The sequence below is a fragment of the Suncus etruscus genome, chromosome 14 (genome assembly GCF_024139225.1).
Source record: "Suncus etruscus isolate mSunEtr1 chromosome 14, mSunEtr1.pri.cur, whole genome shotgun sequence".
In the NCBI taxonomy this organism is placed as follows: domain Eukaryota; kingdom Metazoa; phylum Chordata; class Mammalia; order Eulipotyphla; family Soricidae; genus Suncus; species Suncus etruscus.
In genome coordinates, this window is record NC_064861.1 from 61948208 (window position 1) to 61966060 (window position 17853).

A 17853-nucleotide genomic window follows, 5' to 3' on the forward strand; every position below is an offset into this window, starting at 1 on the left:
GCCAATTCCAGCACACTGCTGGGGTCGAGTGCGGGCGTCGGGCAGGGCTGCGTGTGCAGCCCCGGCTGTGGCGGGGAGCTCGGAGGAGGGTGGCGGGGTGCACCAGGTGTCCCCAGATGTGGCCGGCTCGTGTTGAGCGGCGGATGTCCACTGGGAGCTGCAGCCGCGCGGCCACGCGACGCGAACTAGACGGGCCGGCGGCGGGCAGCGGCTCCGCTCGGAGCAGAACTTGGAGACTTTGTTCTGGCTTCTTCGAAAGCGGATCTGGTTTGGGGGAGCGGGGAGGGGCGGAGGGGGGGCACCTGCCCGCCGGGGGTGCCGGGGAGAAGTGGAGGCGGACCCAGATGTCCAGGCCCGCCTCCGGCCCGCCCCTGCCACGCCTCCGGGGGCTCCTTATAAGCTCGGCCCGAGGGCGAACAGAGAGAGCTGGTAGCCCTTCTCGCTCCGGCCGGTGTCGCCCGCTGCACCCCGTACCCCGGGCCCCTAGTCCCTCTCCCCGTCCTGCCCCCATCGCCACCGCCGCCGCCGCCGCCACCGGCCCCTGCCGCCATGGAGCGCTGGCCTTGGCCGTCGGGCGGCGCCTGGCTGCTGGTGGCGGCCCGTGCCCCTGCATGCAGCTGCTGCGCGCGAGACCTGCGCCTGGGCCGCCGCCCCGCTGCTGGCCGCGCTCGCCTTGCTGGCCGCGCTCGACTGGCTGTGCCAGCGCCTGCTGCCCCCGCTGGCCGCGCTCGCGGTGCTGGCCGCCGCCGGCTGGATCGCGCTGTCGCGACCTGGCGCGCCTCGCCGCGCCTGCCCGTGGCCACTCGCGCGTGGTGCTCATCACCCGGTGAGTGCGCGGGAAGCGGAGCGGAGCGCGGGGGCTGCCAGGCTCCATCCAGGGTGGGAGCGGACACCCCGCGGGCTCGCCCGGGCTAAGGCGGGACCCCCCACTGCGCGATGGAGCGGAGAGAGTGCCCTCCTCCGGGGTGCCAGGGTGGGGGGGACGAGCCAACTTTGGAAACTGTTGCGGGCATCGCCCCGAGTCTGGTGGACGGACTGCGAGTTTGGAAATGGGCAGGTGCGCGGGAGAAAACGAGTGGCTGAGCAACAGGGAGCCTCCGGGAGTTTGGGGACTATGCTGCATCCCTTCCCGAGGGTGCTGTCTTCAAAGACTGAGGGGAACTTCAGCTGGCAGGACCGTCCCTACACACACACACTTGCGCTCTGCTAGCACCCCCACGTGGGATGCCATCCTCATCATCCGTGCCTCCCAGAGGCACTCGCCAAGTGGAGTCGGGACCCTCGACCCTGAGCCACCATGCATAGCAGCCTGGAACTGCACTGCCCCCTCGCCCCCCACTTCACATCCCACAAATTGTGAGGCAGCCGTCTGCAGCCTGCATCCCACCCCTGTCTCTCCTGGTCCCAAGTGCCCAAGAAGGGGGTCCTGGAGAGAGGGGCTCAGGTGCCTAGGGCCGTCTGGCTGAGCTCCCTTTGTCTGGAGCAGGGAATAAATCTGTCACCAGAAGGAGGGAAGGGGAAGGGGGGCTGAAGCCCAGCCGGAAGTGGGGAGGGGGAGAAAGGCCAGGGGGCACCGGCTCCGTTGTAGGGGGAAGGGCAGGCTCACCTCTAAAAGCAGACCCCTCTGTTTGGGGATTTGGGGCAGGTGTTAAGGGCTATGGCCTTGGACCTAAGTTGGGTGGCTGGGACCCTAGGGACCTCAGTTCAGTATCCCTCCTCTACTCGGCCCCTGTATGAGACTTCAAGCTTCAAGACCATGTCCCAGAGGCGGCCATTCTTGAATTGGGCTTCAGAGGATGAGCAGAGAGGGGGCGTGGGGAAGGTATTTGGGATCAGACAAAGAATGTGGGACAAAGGCTTGTGGCGGGAATAGGGAATAGGCAGGGTCTGGTTAGGGGACACTCAGTAACCAGACTGGCCACTAGGGCTGTGGTATGGGAAGTGGTTTCCTCGGAAGGGCCTTCCTTTGATTGTCAGGCAAGGGTGTGGAGGTGGGGAGAGATAGGGACGGGAAAGACATCTCAGCTCAGAGTGCAGTGGGAAACCTCCAGGGACCGAGCTTCAGCGCTTGAGGAAGAAAATTTGACACCTCTGATGAAGCAGGAATGAGGTATTGGGGCGGAAGGGGGAGTTTCCCATAGGACCTTTAGGCTGAGGGCAAGGGGAGAAGCAGGGGCTTCTTGAAAAACAGTTTCGCTGTCTCTGGCTATCCTGGGAAGGTTGCCCAGCCCACTCAGGTCTGTGCAGTGAGTTGGCCCCCAAGCCAGCCAATGGGGTTTCCTCTCACAAGCAAAAACCAAGTGAGTAGCCAGGTCTGCCACACCTGGCTGGGATCCTGTGCCCATGAGGCTGACTCCTTCCCTGACCTAGTCCCTCCAGTACCCCTGAACACTACCAAGACTCCTCCAACAGCTCCACTGGGGTCTCAAGCTTGACTGGGTAATCGAGGGCACCAATGGGTGCCAGAGTCTCCTAGGAACCCTTGGGCAAGTGGGAGATCTGCACCCATGTCTGAGCTTGAGCAGGTAGTATGAGGGTGGGCCAGGGCAGGCACAGTGATGGTGGACCTTGGGGCCACAGCTAGAAGCCTCCATTTCCCCACGAAAGATCTGTCTGTGGGACATGGAGCAGTAGTAAGTGGGTAGGCACTTGCCTTGCACGTGGCTGACCAGAGTTTCATGCCCCGCCATCCCCCATCCCACATGGTCCCCTGAGCACCCCCAGAAGTGATTTCTGAGTAGAGAGCCAGAAGTAACCCCGCTGGGTGTGGCCCTCTCCTCCCCCCAACAAAAAGTCCATCTGCTTGTGGAAGCTTAGGCAAGTAGATGCACTGGTGCGCTTGCACTCTCCTCTCTCTTTCTCTCCCCTTCCCCCTCTCTCCCTCCCTCTCCCTCTTTCTCTCTCCCGTCCCCCTCTCTCCCCTCCCTCTCCCCCCACGTGCTCGGGAGCTCCTTCCCCTCCCCCATCCACTCCTCCAGGAAGGACCCCTGAGCCCCAGCCACACACAAAGGCAGCCTGCAGCCCCCTGCCCAGCTTTGTTCCCAGCCTCAGCAGAGGAGGCGGAGCTGGTGGGGAGGGGATGTAGGGGCTTCTGCTCTGCAGCCCGCTGTTCAGCAGGACCACTGGGGCTGGGGTGGGGGGCTGGGCTCCAGAACCCCCTCCCCCCAACCGCCTGTGGCACCAAGATCGGAATGGGATCAGGGAAAAGGCGGCTTATCAGAGCCCCCCACACCCTCAGGCTCTGCCTGGCATCTCCCCTCTCCACAAAACAGACCAGAAACTAGGCCTGGAGAATGGTAACTGACCTCGGGTCATTTTTGAGAGTTGAGCCTGTTACCACTCACCAGTCCCTGAGGTGGACTGGGAGGTGGGATGGGAAGGGGACCCAGCTTGCCTGGAGCCCCAGCCATGAGCTTCTTCCTGATGACTGGGGGAGACTTGGGAGATTTCCAGCAGAGGGAGAGTGTCTGTTTTGGAAAGAGCCATCTAGATGTTAAGGTAGAGAACAATCGGCCTGAGCCCCATTGGAGTGACAAGGTTGGGCCACAGCCCCATGAGACCTCACATGAAACATCCTGGTTCTGGTGGCCAAGTATGGTCAGAAATGGCCACTAGGGTTCCTGAGTATTCCATTGAGGGTAGAGAATGGATTCCAGGGCACAAGATGGGAAAGACAAACACTAGCTACTTCTGCATCCAGGTAAGGAGGGGAGAAAGTCTGAGCTAGGGCAGTGAGAGAATGGGAGACCCCACCACGAGGTGGCACTACTGGGTGGAGGCCAGTAAGGAGCAAGCCTGGTGGGACTAGTCTCAGACTGGCGGTGACAGAGCCCTAGCTGCACTGGCTGAGCAATATTGGGAATTGCCCAACTGCCCATGGGTAGGTCTCAGTTTCACAGGCCATGTTTAGCAGGGAGGAGTGGAGCAAAGCTGCCTGCAGAGACTTGGGAGGCAGAGAGGGGCTGCTGATTGTCTGGGAGTTCCAAAGCATGGCTAAGACCCTGGCCAGAATGGAGGTGTGTGTGTTTGGATCATGATTCACTGGTCATTTTGTTTGGGTCAGGTTGTGACACTGGTTTTGGCCTGGAGGCGGTCAAGAAGCTGGATACCATGGGCTTCACAGTGCTGGCCACTGTGTTAAATTTGGAGAGTCCTGGGGCCCTCGAGCTCAGGGCCTGCTGTTCCTCACGCCTCAAGCTGCTGCAGATGGACCTGACCAAGCCTGAGGACATCAGCCGGGTACTGGAGTTCACCAAGACCCACACCAGCAGCACCGGTCAGTGGGGCAGATTTCTGCCAAGATGGGGATTGAGCCAGGAGGGCATGGAAGTGGGAGCCTGGGAGGGGGCCTGGAAAGCCATCTTTAGCATCTTTCCTTCTCACTTCCCACAGGCCTATGGGGCCTGGTCAACAATGCTGGCCACAATGAAGTCGTAGCTGATGTGGAGCTGTCTCCAGTGGATACATTCCGCAGCTGCATGGAAGTGAACTTCTTCGGCACGCTCGAACTCACCAAGGGCCTCTTGCCATTGCTGCGTAGTTCTCGGGGTCGCATTGTGACCTTGGGTAGCCCAGCAGGTAAATGTTCTCCCATAGCAAAGTACAACTAGGGCCAGTAGGGGCCAAGGGCCCCCTGGCTCTGGCTGAGTTGCCTTCCCTAACATCCCTCAGGAGACATGCCGTACCCCTGTTTGGCAGCCTATGGCACCTCCAAAGCAGCCATGGTGCTGCTCATGGACACCTTCAGCTGTGAACTGCTGCCCTGGGGGATCAAAGTCAGCGTCATCCAGCCGGGCTGCTTCAGGACAGGTGGGGATCAGGGGTGAAGGGAACTTTGTCTGGAGCTGCAGAAAGAATCTGGGATAGAGCCAGATCTGAGGGGAGGAGGTTGTGGCTCAGAGCATGGCTCCCCTAACCCCAGCCCTACGTGACCCTACTTGGACTTTGTGCCTATCCCAGAGTCAGTCCGGAACGAGAATCACTGGGAACAACGCAAGGAGCTGCTGCTGGCCAGCCTGCCCCGAGAGCTGCTACAGGCCTATGGCAAGGACTACATCGAGCACATGCATGGGCAATTCCTGCACTCACTGCGCCTGGCAATGCACGACCTCAGCCCAGTCGTTGACGCTATCACTGATGCGCTACTGGCAGCCAGACCGCGCCGGCGCTACTACCCAGGCCGTGGGTTGGGGCTCATGTACTTCATTCACCACTACCTGCCTGAGGGCCTGCGGCGCCGCTTCCTGCAGACCTACTTCATCAGCCCCTCTATGCCGCAGGCACTGCGGTCTGGCCAGGTCGACCTGACCCAGGCCCAGGACGCAGGCCTGGGCCCAGGTCCAAACCCAGGGCCTTCACCTGTGGTAGCCAGATGAGTCTATGTGCCAGGTGCCCCAGGAGTCCCCAGTGCCTCCCCCTCACCAGGGAATGTGTGACCTGCAAGTATGCTGGGTCTACAGCTCCCTCATTCAGCCCAATGCTGACAGCCAGGCGAGGGCACTGCTTCTTGAGCCCAAACAGACCCACCTGGCTGCCAGGCTCCCTCTGTGTAGCTAAGGCGGCATTTGGAGATTGCGGAGGAAACCAAGCAGGACCCCCTTGTCTGGGGGCAGGTCCCTCAGATGCTGCTACTGTGGGAGATGGGGGACCCCACCCTCAGGACTTTCTTGGCATCAGTGCCTCAATGCTGCAATTTGAAGGGTGAACCCCAACTGTTTCTTGACTGGCTCAAGAATGTGGGCCCTATCAACACCAAATCCCTCAAACCTCAGGAGGTGCTATATCCTACTTGCCTGATTGCCGCTTTTTAAATAAAAGACTTTTTTTTTTTATTTCTCCTAGACTTGGGGAGAGGTTGTGTAGGGAGGTGACTGCCTGAAATGCTCTGGGGCTCAGTATGGGAGCACAGCTCTGGCCATGCTTTGGGATACTAACCTTGGCCTCATCCTTCATCCAAAGTTTAAAGTTCCACAACGTGGGGTATAAGTGGTGGGGTGATCCTGGTCTGGGACATTAAGGGGTACTGATGGTGAGCCCACCAAGGGGCCCTACCAAAGCTCTCAGAAGAGGTGGCTGTGCAGCTATTTTAGGGGCATGAGGGTCTCTTTCTTTTTCCTTTTTTTTTTTTTTTTTTTCTTTGGTTTTTGGCCACATCTGGTGGTGCTCAGGGGTTACTTGTGGCTGTCTGCTCAGAAATAGCTCCTGGCAGGCACGGGGGACCATATGGGACACCGGGATTCGAACCAACCACCTTAGGTCCTGGATCGGCTGCTTGCAAGGCAAATACCGCTGTGCTATCTCTCCCGGCCCATGAGGGCCTCTTTCTAAGGGGAGGTAGGGTGCTGGGAGAGGCACCAAAATCCAAAGGAAACAGCACACAAGCAGACTGGGGTGGGGATAGTTTATTATCTCAGGGTGGGGCTGAAGAGCTAATTCCTCCACCCAAGGATATTCCTGTACCCCTTCAGCTGGGTTACCACAAGGTTGTGACCTCCCAGAGGGGAGACAAGGCGCACACTGCCTCAGGGGTCCTCAGGTTAGGGAGGAACACAACAGTGACCACATGCTTCTCAGACACTCAGTGGCTGGAGCCAGGGCTGAGGGGCCTCCATGCTCTGGAGGTGGGGGTTGGTCCATCCTGGGAAGGAAAAGAGGTGCTCAGCCCCTCTGTAGGCCCAGGAGCAGTCTCAGAGGTTGGAGGAAGACTGTGAGTCCCCCCTGAGCACACACAGACATACATACACACAGAGACACAGACACACACATACATACATACACACACACACACACACACAGCCTTGGTGCTAGAAGATGGGGATGTAGTTGTCGATCTTGGCGCGGTGACGCTGGGCAATGCACTCGGCTATCCACACAATGTTCCTGCACTCCTGCTCCCTGAGCTTCACGAAGGCATAGAACACCCCGAAGTGGAACTGGCTCAGGAAGGCCAACTTGTTGAGCTTCACCTGCAGACAGATACAGGCATGATGTGGGAGGCCATAGAGGCAGCCCTGAGTTCCACCCTCATGCTCCTCCCTCCACCACCATACACACCTCATGCTCAAAGAATCGGTCCTCCAGCGTCTTGTCTCCGGGATTGCTGCCTGCACCCTCGAAAAGCAGCTTGTACTCCTGCCCCAGGGGAAAGTGAGGTATGAGGATCCTCTGGAGGCCCCTATGTCCACCCATACCTGCGGGCCAGCACTCACCGGGTAGTAGTCGGCCACATTCTTGACCTGCTCGTAGTCGTCAGCTCGAGCCAGTTGGGCCAGACCCTCAGGGTAGAGCCGCCCACAGTGCGGGAAGAGCTTGGCCCGGTCCTCCTTGGACAGTTCAGTGCCGAAGGAATTGATGGTGATGATGAAGGCGCGTCGGTCAGCTTCAAACTGCAGGGCCGATACAGGCAGTAGCTGGTCAGTGATAGGGCTCCCGAAGGCCTACCAGGGACCAGGGGCAAGAGGGCAGACAGGTACTCACCTCCAGGATGGGGCACATGACGTCGGCCGTGGTCCCGCCCAGCCGGGTGCAGAACTTGTAGAAGGACTCCAGGTAAGCCTATGCAAAGCAAGGGGACAACTCAGTTCAGGAGTGGAAACTCGGCCTGCTAGGCCTCCTCCTCACAGTATCTGCCTCCCTCCCCTGACCCTTTGATGGTGAGTCCTAACATTAGCTAGGATGGCCTTTGTGTCAACTCCTGAGACATCCATAAATTCCAAATGCTAACCAGTCCACTTCGGGTTAAACCCACCAGCAGGGACAGAAGTTCTCCTGACTGGGTAGGCAGAGTTCTGCAGGCAATGGTACCTACCTTTGCCCTGTTCTCTTTGACCTCAGGAAACGTGTGAATGAGCCTTTGGGGACAGGAGACTCCTAAGGGTCTAAGAACCCTGGAGTGGAGGCTCTGGCCTCTTGATTCCCACCTGTCAGAATACCTCCTCCTGCCCTCACCTAAGCATTGAATTGTCGGTGCAGGGGCCAGAGACAGGACAGAGGTTAAGGCTTTGCATAAGGCCAACCCAAATTGATCCCTAATATTGCATATAGTCCCTTATATTCACTAGTCATGAACCTCAGTTACAGAGCCAGGAAAAAACTTTGAGCACAGCCAGATATGGCCCCGACTACCCTACTCACACATGTAAAAAAACTGCCAGCACACTTACTTTCTAGGGATGGTTATTGCCGAATGAGGTACTGGCCCTGCAATGCACTTCCTGCCCCAGCAAACTACATAAGCCACAGGGAGACAGGCCAGCCAGGGTCCTTCCTCACACCCCTCCTGACAAGAAAGGGACAATGGCTTGTGGCCCCTGGTTGGCAATGGTCACTTGGACTGTAGTTCAGCTATGGATTCAAGGTAAATATCTGTGTTAGCTCTCTGGTCTGGAAAAGTCCATATTAATATCAACCGTCATTCACTACATATTTGTTTTATCCACAGCTTCAAAAGAAAACTTTTGGGCAGGGAAGTGGTTCAGGAGTAGAGCACTTATCCTACACATGTGAGGTGCTGGATTTCACCCTTACACCCGCAAAATAAAAAACAATCTTGTTCTCTCATCTTCCTCCCTCCCTCCCTCCCTCCCTCCCTCCCTCCCTCCCTCCCTCCCTCCCTCCCTCCTTTCTTTCTTTTTCTTTCTTTCTTCTTTCTTTCTTTCTTTCTTCTTCTTCTTTCTTTCTTTCTTTCTCTCTCTCTCTCTCTCTCTCTCTTTCTTTCTTTCTTTCTTTCTTTCTTTCTCTCTTTCTCTCTCTCTCTCTTTCTTTTTTTGTTTTCTTTTTGGCCACACCCATTTGATGCCCAGGGGTTACTCCTGGCTAAGCGCTCAGAAATTGCCCCTGGCTTGGGGGGACTATATGGGATGCCGGGGGATCGAACTGTGGTCCTTCCTTGGCTAGCGCTTGCAAGGCAGACACCTTACCTCTAGCACCACCTCGCCAGCCCCGAATCTCACTCTTTCTAAGGTAGTCCCTATGCCATGACCCTTTTTTGTGCCCTGCCAAACTAGGACTCGAGGGCTTGCCACTGCTATCTCAAGGGAATCTACCGGCCTTCCTCAGTCCATACCTGGAGTTTCTTCAGGTAGGCCACCCCAGGAGGACCAGGGCCTTTCAGAAGTACAGGCAGCTAGAAAAACTGAGGGGACCTTAAATGGCCAGAAAGTCACCTCCCTAACCCCATCTTGTCCCTGGATCCAGCCAGCCCATGAATGTGACGCCTACTGCTCCCCTCGCCACTGGGAGGCCAAAGGTCCACCTAATCTCCTATCTGTGGCCACTGGGCCGGGGCGCTGCCTGACTGGTAAGTGGGCCTGGCACAGGGCCCACAGCACTGGAGCGGTGCTCATAAGCTGGAGCCCAGGCAGCCCTTGCCAGCAGCTCCAGCTCAAACCGGTCAGGTCCGGTGAGGGTATGAATGAGGCTGATGGAGGACAGCCACACCCTCACCCAGTGTGAGGGCAGGGAACCTGTCAACGAGCCAGTGGGGCAGGCAGGGGCATGGGAACACACACATGTGCACACCTACCCCCAACTGGCCCTCTCGTTGTTAGTGGGCTGTAGAGATTGAGCAGTGATCCCAGTGCTGGCAGCACCCTCTCTCTCCCCCCACATGAGGGTGCTAATGCCACCTGGCTCCCAGGGGCCTGGACAAAGCTGCCCATGTGCTCCCGCCTCTAGCTCCAGCTCTCTCATAGGTCCCCACATTGGAGCCATGGGGGCGGGTGTGTGTGTATGTGTGTGCTGCTGTTCTCTGTCTACAGAACCACAGATAATGACCAAATGCCTGAACAGTGCTGGGATGATGCTCAAAGGGCTGGAACATGTATTTGCATGGGGAACCACCCTAAGCTCAATCCTTGGCACTACACGGTGTCCCCCACTTCCCCCAAATCACAAACACTTCTAACTGGCATTCGAGGCCTGGGCCAGCCTGTGCTGACACCTCTGCTGGGTCCCTGATGCCCAGGCTCTGGGCCTGCTACCGTACATGCTGCTTCCTGCCCTTGCCAACTGCATCCCCTGGGCAGACCCTGGCCCTCTCTCTGTAGGGAGACAAGGAGGCCTGAGCTTAGGCTACAGGAATGGCAGATGAGCTCCAAACAGGCCAGAATGAGATCCTTAAAGCAAAGAGCCAATAGAAACAATGCTCAGGAATGCCAGTCACTTCCAGTTCGGGCAAACCATCCTCCATGAATCAACATTCATGGACTCCCAGTGCCCTCTGTTCCAAATGGCTCTTTTTTGGTTCTCAGCCCTGCTTCCCCCCTTTTTTTTTTTAACTTTTTTTTTTTTTTTGGTTTTTGGGCCACACCCGTTTGACGCTCAGGGGTTACTCCTGGCTATGCGCTCAGAAATCGCCCCTGGCTTGGGGGGGACCATATAGGACACTGGGGATTGAACCGCGGTCCGTCCTATGCTAGCGCTTGCAAGGCAGACACCTCACCTCTAGCGCCACCTTCCCGGCCCCTGCTTCCTTTTTTTTCATTTGGAAAGGGGAGCACACCTGGTGACGCTCAGGGGTTACTCCTGGCTATGTGCTCAAAAATCGCTCCTGGCTTGGGGGACCATATGGGATGCCGGGGGATTGAACTGCAGTCCGTCCTGGGTCAGCTGAGTGCAAGGCAAATGCCCTACCACTGCACCATTGCTCCAGCCCCAGGTTTTGTTTCTTGGGCCACACCCAGAATTGCTCAGGGGTTACTCCTGGCTCTGCACTCAGGAATCACTCCTGATGGACCATACGGGGTGCTAGAGATCAAACCCAGGTCAGATGCATGTAAGGCAAGTAAGTGCTCTAACTACTGTAATATCATTCTGGCCTATTTCCCTGCCTTTTCTTGGGGTGGCGGGGAGGCACACCTGATGGCACTCAGAAGTTACTCCTGGCAGGCTTGGGAAACCATATGAGATGCCAGAGATCAAACGCCTTAGCTGCTGTGCTATAGCTCCGGCCCCATGCTTTCAGCTGTTAATAGCTGTGAGGTGCAGCAGTGGGGATGTTGGCATCCCAAGCCCTCTTTCTAAGGGTCATTGGTCTGCACCATATGCATGGTGCAAATGCAGAAGGAATGGGGAGACCATGGGCAGTGGAATGAGGCCTTTGGGCATGGAATCTCAGGGACAGGGAAGACCTTTTGACCCCTGTCCTCAACACACTGAGCTGCCTCTGCTGGCAACAGCCCAGATCAGGGAAGCCTGAGGGCCCTGGTCTGGGTAGTAGTCCATGACCCTCTTGGCTACAGGGGGTGTGCCCATGCCTGAGCCAGCTCTGACAGGCTGAACTAACACCAGCCACTCCTGCTGATCTTATCCACCCGCCCCAGGGTGCTTGCACAGTCAAGAACCTGTTCCAAGCAACCTTGTGCCCAATGCGAGAATCAGGATTAAGTGGCTAAGGCCCGGATGGGAGCTCAGAGCAGATGTGCCCCAGCCCAGCACCCCACGTAAATCTGCCCGCCCCGCCCGTGGGACACACCTTGTAGAGAGTGTTTCGGATGATCTCGATGTTCATCTCGTCGAGGTCCTGCTCAGAGATACAGTCCTGGAAAAAAGCCGCTGGGGAGGGATGGCAGAAGAAAGTGAGGGCCAGGTCCATGGAGGTGGCCTAGGCAAGAACTCCAATGGGCTCATGAGCGTCTCCCTCCCCCTGGCCCTCCGCCCGTGTGGCCCATGTGGCTGGGATCTGAGGATGTCTAAAGTGGCTCAGGCTGTCGTTCTGGAAGAAGCAGCATTCTGGGTCCAACACACTGACCTGGATTTCTCCCGCCTTCCTACTCCTAAAATTGATTTATAAAGGAGGCGGCTGGCCACAACATGATCTAACCGCTGCTGGGGCAGACCCAAGCTCCAGCCATGCCAAAGACACGTTTGCATAAGAGGCCGGGACATCCTCCCTTTGTGAGGAGCAGCTGTGCACTTGGGGCTCAACACCCACACCTCTGTGTGCCCCGGAAAACCGGCCTCCTCCTCCTCATGCTGCGGGTGGGCACAGGACTGTGAGTCAAGGGTTGCTATCAGGCTGTACACAGAGGTTAGAGCAGACACCCCCGCCTGGGGGTCTGGCAGGCTCCCTGCTCAGTCACAGCCCAATATGAGCTCAGAGTCCCTGCAGAGCCAACCACAAATGGAGCCGGTAAAGACAAAGTCAGGACAAGAGCAGCTCAGAGCCTAGAGGCTCAGAGTGATGGGTCCCTGTGGCCCAAGGCAGTGGCCAGGAGGGTGCAGGGTATGGGGTAGCAGGTTTTCTCCTAGGTGAACAGCAGGCAGCAGTTGGCGCTGCCTATGTGAACCCTGAAGGAAGCTCCCAGAGCGCCTTCCTTTCTTGACCTCTGACACAGACTTGCACCCTGCCGGATGCTGCCTGCCTGGCATGCTCAGAGGACTCTAGCACAGTTGTTTGCAGCCTGCAGTTCAGGCTTCCCAGAAGCCAGGCCTCCCCATCTGCTCTCCCCTGGCTCAGGTCTCTGCCTTGGGCACCCACTGGGCGAGAGGAACAGGAGTGGAGGGAGAGGGAGGCAGGCAGTCACCATCGCTGCAGCGGGGAAGCCTGTGGACTGATGCCTGTGCTTCCCCCCAACAGGGCTCACCCAGGGGAGTGTCCACCAGGATGGCGTTGTAGAGCTCAGCGGGTGTCTGCGCAATGTTCACGGCCTCCATCTGCTCGAAGCTGCCCAGGGGGTGGCACTTGGGCACAAGCTCAGTGATGGAGCGCTGGTGCAGTGTGCCCGTGATGAGCAGGATGACGTTGTCAATCATGTAGCTATAACTGCAGAGCACACAGGGCAGGTCGGCTGTCAGGGGACCAAGGCTGCCAGAGGCCCCCACCTTGCCTGGCACCCTTCCACCAAGTGCTACCACCGGAACTGGGAGCCTGAGGGGGCACAGGATGGACACAATGCCTCCTGGAGGGAGGATTTTTCTGGTACCTGCCACTACCCTATTGTGGAAGCACACAAGGACAGGGAGGTTCGGGGTGCAGAGACGAGTCCGTGCACGGGGAGGCAGACAGAGGGTATGCAGGAGGCCTAGAGGCATCCAGCAAGTGAACAGGGTACTGACTGCACCTGCACTCGAGGAACAGGACTAGCGCAGCTGACAGCGGGTGGGGCGACTGCCTGGTGCAGGCGCTAGGGCCCACAAGCAAGACACAGGCAGGAGCCCAGGGTAACTCTGGCTGCTGGAAGGAAACAGAGGAAGGGGAGGAAAGGAAAATGAGAGAAGCTTCTCTAAAAAAAGCCAGAGGAGCCAATTGTCAGAGGGGCGGTCCCCAGGGAGCAAGGCCCCTAGCAGGTCAGTGAGGGTGGGGGAGCCCACAGCTGCCCTATGTAGCCGCCTCCTCCTTTAGGGCACCGGGCCAGGACCTGAGGTAGCAGCAGCAGCAGCAGGCCACAATGACCTGGAGCAGACCCAGACTGCTGACAGCACCTGGGCTCTGGATAGCCCCAGGCCAAGGCCAGACAGCATAGGCAGCAGAAGAGGCTTCTGCGAGGGAAACAGTGGGGAAAGGGCCCAGGACTGCAGGAGCCAAGACCACCTTCCAGCCTATCCCCAAACCTAGGCACCACGAACTGAAGGCCCAGGGAGGACAGACCTCCAATGTCGGGGCCCAAATAGCAGCCAAGCAGGCAGAGGCAGTTGCTGTGAGGCAGACATGGAGTTCCCAGCCCAGGCCTCACTTCTACTCATCAGTGACAGATCCTGAGTGGCCCGCGCAAAGATCTGGGGTAGGAGTGGTGCCCCAATACCAAGACAAGAGGAGTAGGTGGGGAGCCGGGACAGTCCCCTTCTGAACCAACATTTCTAGGTGGGGCCAAAGTAGGGCAGCTGTGGCTGGGGATGTAGGCTACAGCAGCCTCTGTCCCCAACTGACCCCACTGCATTTTGGGGACAGCACTTCAGCCCCCCGGACAACACAACCCTGTACCTAATGCTAGGGATGCATGACCCCAGAATTCCTACTTCCCAGTAACCACTATAGCACTCCACCCGAAACAGGCAGAGACCCCACCCCAAACTGAGGATGATCTCTACTCACTTATGTCCCTTCACAGTCTTTGTAGAACACCCCCTGTGCCCCCCCCCATCCCCGCTGGCAGAAGGAGGAGACTGGGGAGGCCAATGTTAGGCCCATTCCTCCTGCCTACAGAGAAGTTACAGACAGGCGCCTGCCCACACTTGGCCCTGGCACTGCCCTCCCTGCCCTGCCTGATCTTTGCAGAGATTCACAGCCCATTCCCCTCCCTTTGATGGTGAGACCCCTGGCAAGAGCTCAGAGCTCAGGGCTGGGATGGTTTCCCACAATGCGAGGGACTGAATCCAGGGCTCTGACATACAAAGCTCTGAGCTTAGTCCTGGGGAAAATCATCACAGGCAATGTAATTTTTGGGCCATACCCAATGGTGTTCAGGGGTTACTCCTGGCTCTCTGCTTGGGGATCACTCCTGCAGGGTTCAGGGGACCATGTTGGAGGCCAGGGAGCAAACTTAGGCTGGTAGTGTGCAAGGCAAATGCCTTACCCTCTGTAATATCACTTGGGCCCATAATGAGCCTCAGAGTCCTGATGGCAACTGGCAGCAGCACCCCATCGAACCCCATGGCTGCCCCAGGCCTCCCTTGTTGTACATCCTATCTTGGTGCCAAGAAAAATACTAAGCACCTTGGTAAAGCCCTGCAACTCCCTACAGCTCTCCTGATAGGTGAGACCAGCCCTGGACATCCTATGCTGCAGAACCCCAGTCTCCAGAGGTCACTATAGCATCAACTCCTGCTTTTCTCCCCACTTTAGAGGAGCCAACTATCCATTCCTTCACCGAGGTCAAGGCCTTGGGCAGGCAGGGAAGCCCTCCTACTTTCTGCTGGCCTCAGAAGGTCACTCCACCATCCTCCCTTTTTTTGGCCTCCATGGGGAAGAAAGAGGTTCCAGCTGGTCAGCATCTCCCTCCCGAGAAAGACAGCTGGGGATTGGACGGACAGAAGGCTGCCTGCCAGGCCAAAGAGGCCCTCGTGGGGTGGAGTGGGGCAGTCTGTCATCCCCTGCCCAGATGCCCTCCCTCACTCAGTACTTCTAAACTCAGTTTGGCTTTAGATGAGCAAGCTTCTTCCTCCAGGAAGTTTTCAGAGGGGGCCAGAGTGAAAGTACAGTGGGGAGGGCTTTTGCCTTGCATGCGGCCAACTCAGGTTTGATCCCCGGCAGCCTATATGGACCCTAAGCATTGCCAGGAGTGACTGCTGAACATCATCGGGTGTGGCCTCCAAACCAAAAGCAACAAAGAAGACTTTGGAGCCCCTGGTTCAGCCAGGTCTCGCAGCTGGGCCCTTTGGCGCCACCTGCTGGAGCAGCACAACTGGCTTCTAGGTTCCCAAGGCTGGGTTCAGGCAGGGAAAGACGCTGGTGGTGACAAAGTGGTTCCCCCAAACCCGACCCCTATCCCAACCCCAGCCCATCCGTGCACCCACAACTCTGGGAGCACAGCTGTGTCAGTCCTATCTGGGGGCTGCAGAATGGGAAGAGAAGTGACCTCAAGCTGGGGCCTCAGCCCACCATGCCAAGCCTCAGTGTCACCACTGTTATCAGGATGACTAAGAGCAGACCAGGCAGAGATATATTCTCATTTAATTCTGCCCTTGCCTGGGGGGCCCAGACTTGAGCCTCTGCTGCTGCTTCTTTCTGGAAAGAAAGAAGTTCAGGGCCCAGAACAGGTGCCCTTATATATGTGGGGACCTTGTAGCTAACCTGAGAACAGTCTGTAGGAGCAGCAGGCTGTGGGGGGGGGGGGGGAGCAGGAAGGCTCTGGCTCTGGGTGACTCAGCAGGCCCAAGATGAGAGAAGGTAAAAGGCTGCTGCTAGGCTGCTGAACTGAGCCCAGGCAAGGTCCTCTTGGGAACTGCTGTACACTGTACACTGGTCACACCAAGAATCTCCCAGAGTGTACAGGGAGCGTTTCTCACCATCAGACCAACACAGATCACTCATTTCCCCCACAGCTCCTTTCTGGAGCCATGGGGCCACTCTTTGAGGAGAAATGATCTTGGAAGCTCCCTTCCAAAGAACCCTGAGAGGGTCCATCCCCAGCCCAGCACAAGATCCTGGCCAGTGGCCACTGAAACCACATGGCACACCACCAACTCCTGGGGGCCCCTTCACTCAGCAGAAGGCAATCTCCACTCTGACCACTAACACTCCCAAGTGGCCCTCTAAGCTCCCCTAGACCCCAGAATTGGGGTCTCCAGTAGCCATCTCCCCCTGAGGACTCCCCATCCCATTTCTTCCCTGCCTTCTCAAACTGGCACTGGGCTTAGCCCACAGCTGGCATGTGTCAGACACTTAAGGCTGAAGGCCTGGATAAGGCCAATGGACCTGTACCCCAGGGCTCCAGTAAGCAGAAATGGCCGGATCCTAGGGTGGCCATAAAGATGGTCACAGGGGACTCAGACTCACTAAAGTGATGTGTGTGGCAGTCCAACTTCTGCACCAGCAGGCCAGCTTGGTCTGGGAACAGCCACAGCACCATGCCTCAAGTCCTTATATCCAAGAGGGGGACTCTCCCTGACACTTCTTCCTTCCACACCCCTTCCCCACCTCATACTGGACATCCCCGGGGGGTGCAAAGCTAGCTGCTCAAAAAGTGCATGGTTTCCAGATTTCCCAGTGTTGAATCCCCACCCCATTCTCCCTTTAAGCACTGTCCCTCCGTCACAGAGAAGAGGCCTGCCAGGAGGCTGGGAACAGCTTCACCCATTTCTACAACATTTCTAATTCCTGGGATGATCAGGGTGGAGGTGGCAGTGAAGCCAAGAAAGAAATTGAAATAGAGACATCAAGAGATGATGGTGTAAGTGGAAAGAGGATGGCTTCTGACTCAGTCACACATCAGGCCACAATAAGGTTGGGGGACGGGAGGACTCCATGATGGTGAAATGCTAATGGAAGTATCTGCAAGGGATAATGACTGCACATGTTGGGCGGTGGCATCAAGTGGTCCAGGGAGCAGAGTGAGGTCACATCAGCACATCCGCAAAAGCACCCGTCAGGGGAGCGCCTGTGCCCCTAGAATGAAGCTGGGGCTCTGGGGCACTGGTCAGCACACTGGCTCCTGCTGTCTCTGCACAAGGTGATGAGTGAGTGGGCTTCTCAGAGAGAGGGTGGGGGGTACGAGAGGGGTGGAAGGCTGTGGTGGAGGGCCAGGAGCTGCTGAGTGAGTTAAGAAGAGAAAAGCCGGGCCCGGAGAGATAGCACAGCAGTGTTTGCCTTGCAAGCAGTCAATCCAGGACCAAAGGTGGTTGGTTCAAATCCCGGTGTCCCATATGGTCCCCCGTGCCTGCCAGGAGCTATTTCTGAGCAGACAGCCAGGAGTAACCCCTAAGCACCGCCGGGTGTGGCCCCCCCCCAAAAAAAACCCCAAAAACAAACAAAAAAAAAGAAGAGAAAAGCCTGGCAGCGGGAATGAAACCCACTGTGCCAGCTTCCCTGGCTTTGCTCTGGGCAGCGGAGGAGGGGGAGGGTACCTCTGGGTTACAGGCTGCTGGGATTCCTCCAGGGCTGGGGGGCTGCCAGCCGGGTGGGACCTCGGACGGGGCAGCCAGGGAGAGCTGCGGATGTTTGGCAGAGAAGTGCTGAATGACTGCCAGGGAGCCTCATGTGGGGGGCAGGGAAGTGGAGACTGAGAGAAGCGACAAGGAAGAGGCAGCCCCAGGTATCCCATGGAGGTTGGGAACAGCATCCCCCGGAAACAAAGGGGGCCCTGGAGTTATGGGAAATGAGAGAGGAGACATATGCTTAGGGTCAGACCTGGGCAAGGCCTTGAAGAGCCAGGGCAGGGGTGGCTGCGATGGAGAGCAAGAGAGCAGGTTGGTGGG

The 17853-nt window shown here is 57.6% G+C and overlaps 2 protein-coding genes across 2 annotated transcripts in view; one reads left to right on the forward strand and one right to left on the reverse strand.

Annotated features, from left to right (window-relative positions):
* Positions 1–549: 549 nt before the first annotated feature.
* Positions 550–5375, forward strand: HSD11B2 (hydroxysteroid 11-beta dehydrogenase 2). The gene is given in 8 exon segments (XM_049786429.1): positions 550–648; positions 650–784; positions 787–809; positions 952–965; positions 4064–4276; positions 4393–4578; positions 4672–4809; positions 4960–5375. Coding segments are annotated over 8 exon segments (1224 nt in total).
* Positions 5376–6386: 1011 nt separating this feature from the next.
* ATP6V0D1 (ATPase H+ transporting V0 subunit d1) overlaps positions 6387–17853 on the reverse strand; it is a 47825-nt gene continuing 36358 nt past the window's right edge. Inside the window, exons 3-8 of the mRNA XM_049786425.1 lie at positions 12585–12763; positions 11474–11553; positions 7477–7554; positions 7209–7385; positions 7054–7131; positions 6387–6965 (exon numbers count right to left, since the gene is read on the reverse strand). Of these exons, the coding sequence (XP_049642382.1) occupies positions 6804–6965; positions 7054–7131; positions 7209–7385; positions 7477–7554; positions 11474–11553; positions 12585–12763 (754 nt within the window). The 3' untranslated portion in view covers positions 6387–6803. The remainder of the gene's footprint in view (positions 6966–7053; positions 7132–7208; positions 7386–7476; positions 7555–11473; positions 11554–12584; positions 12764–17853) is intronic.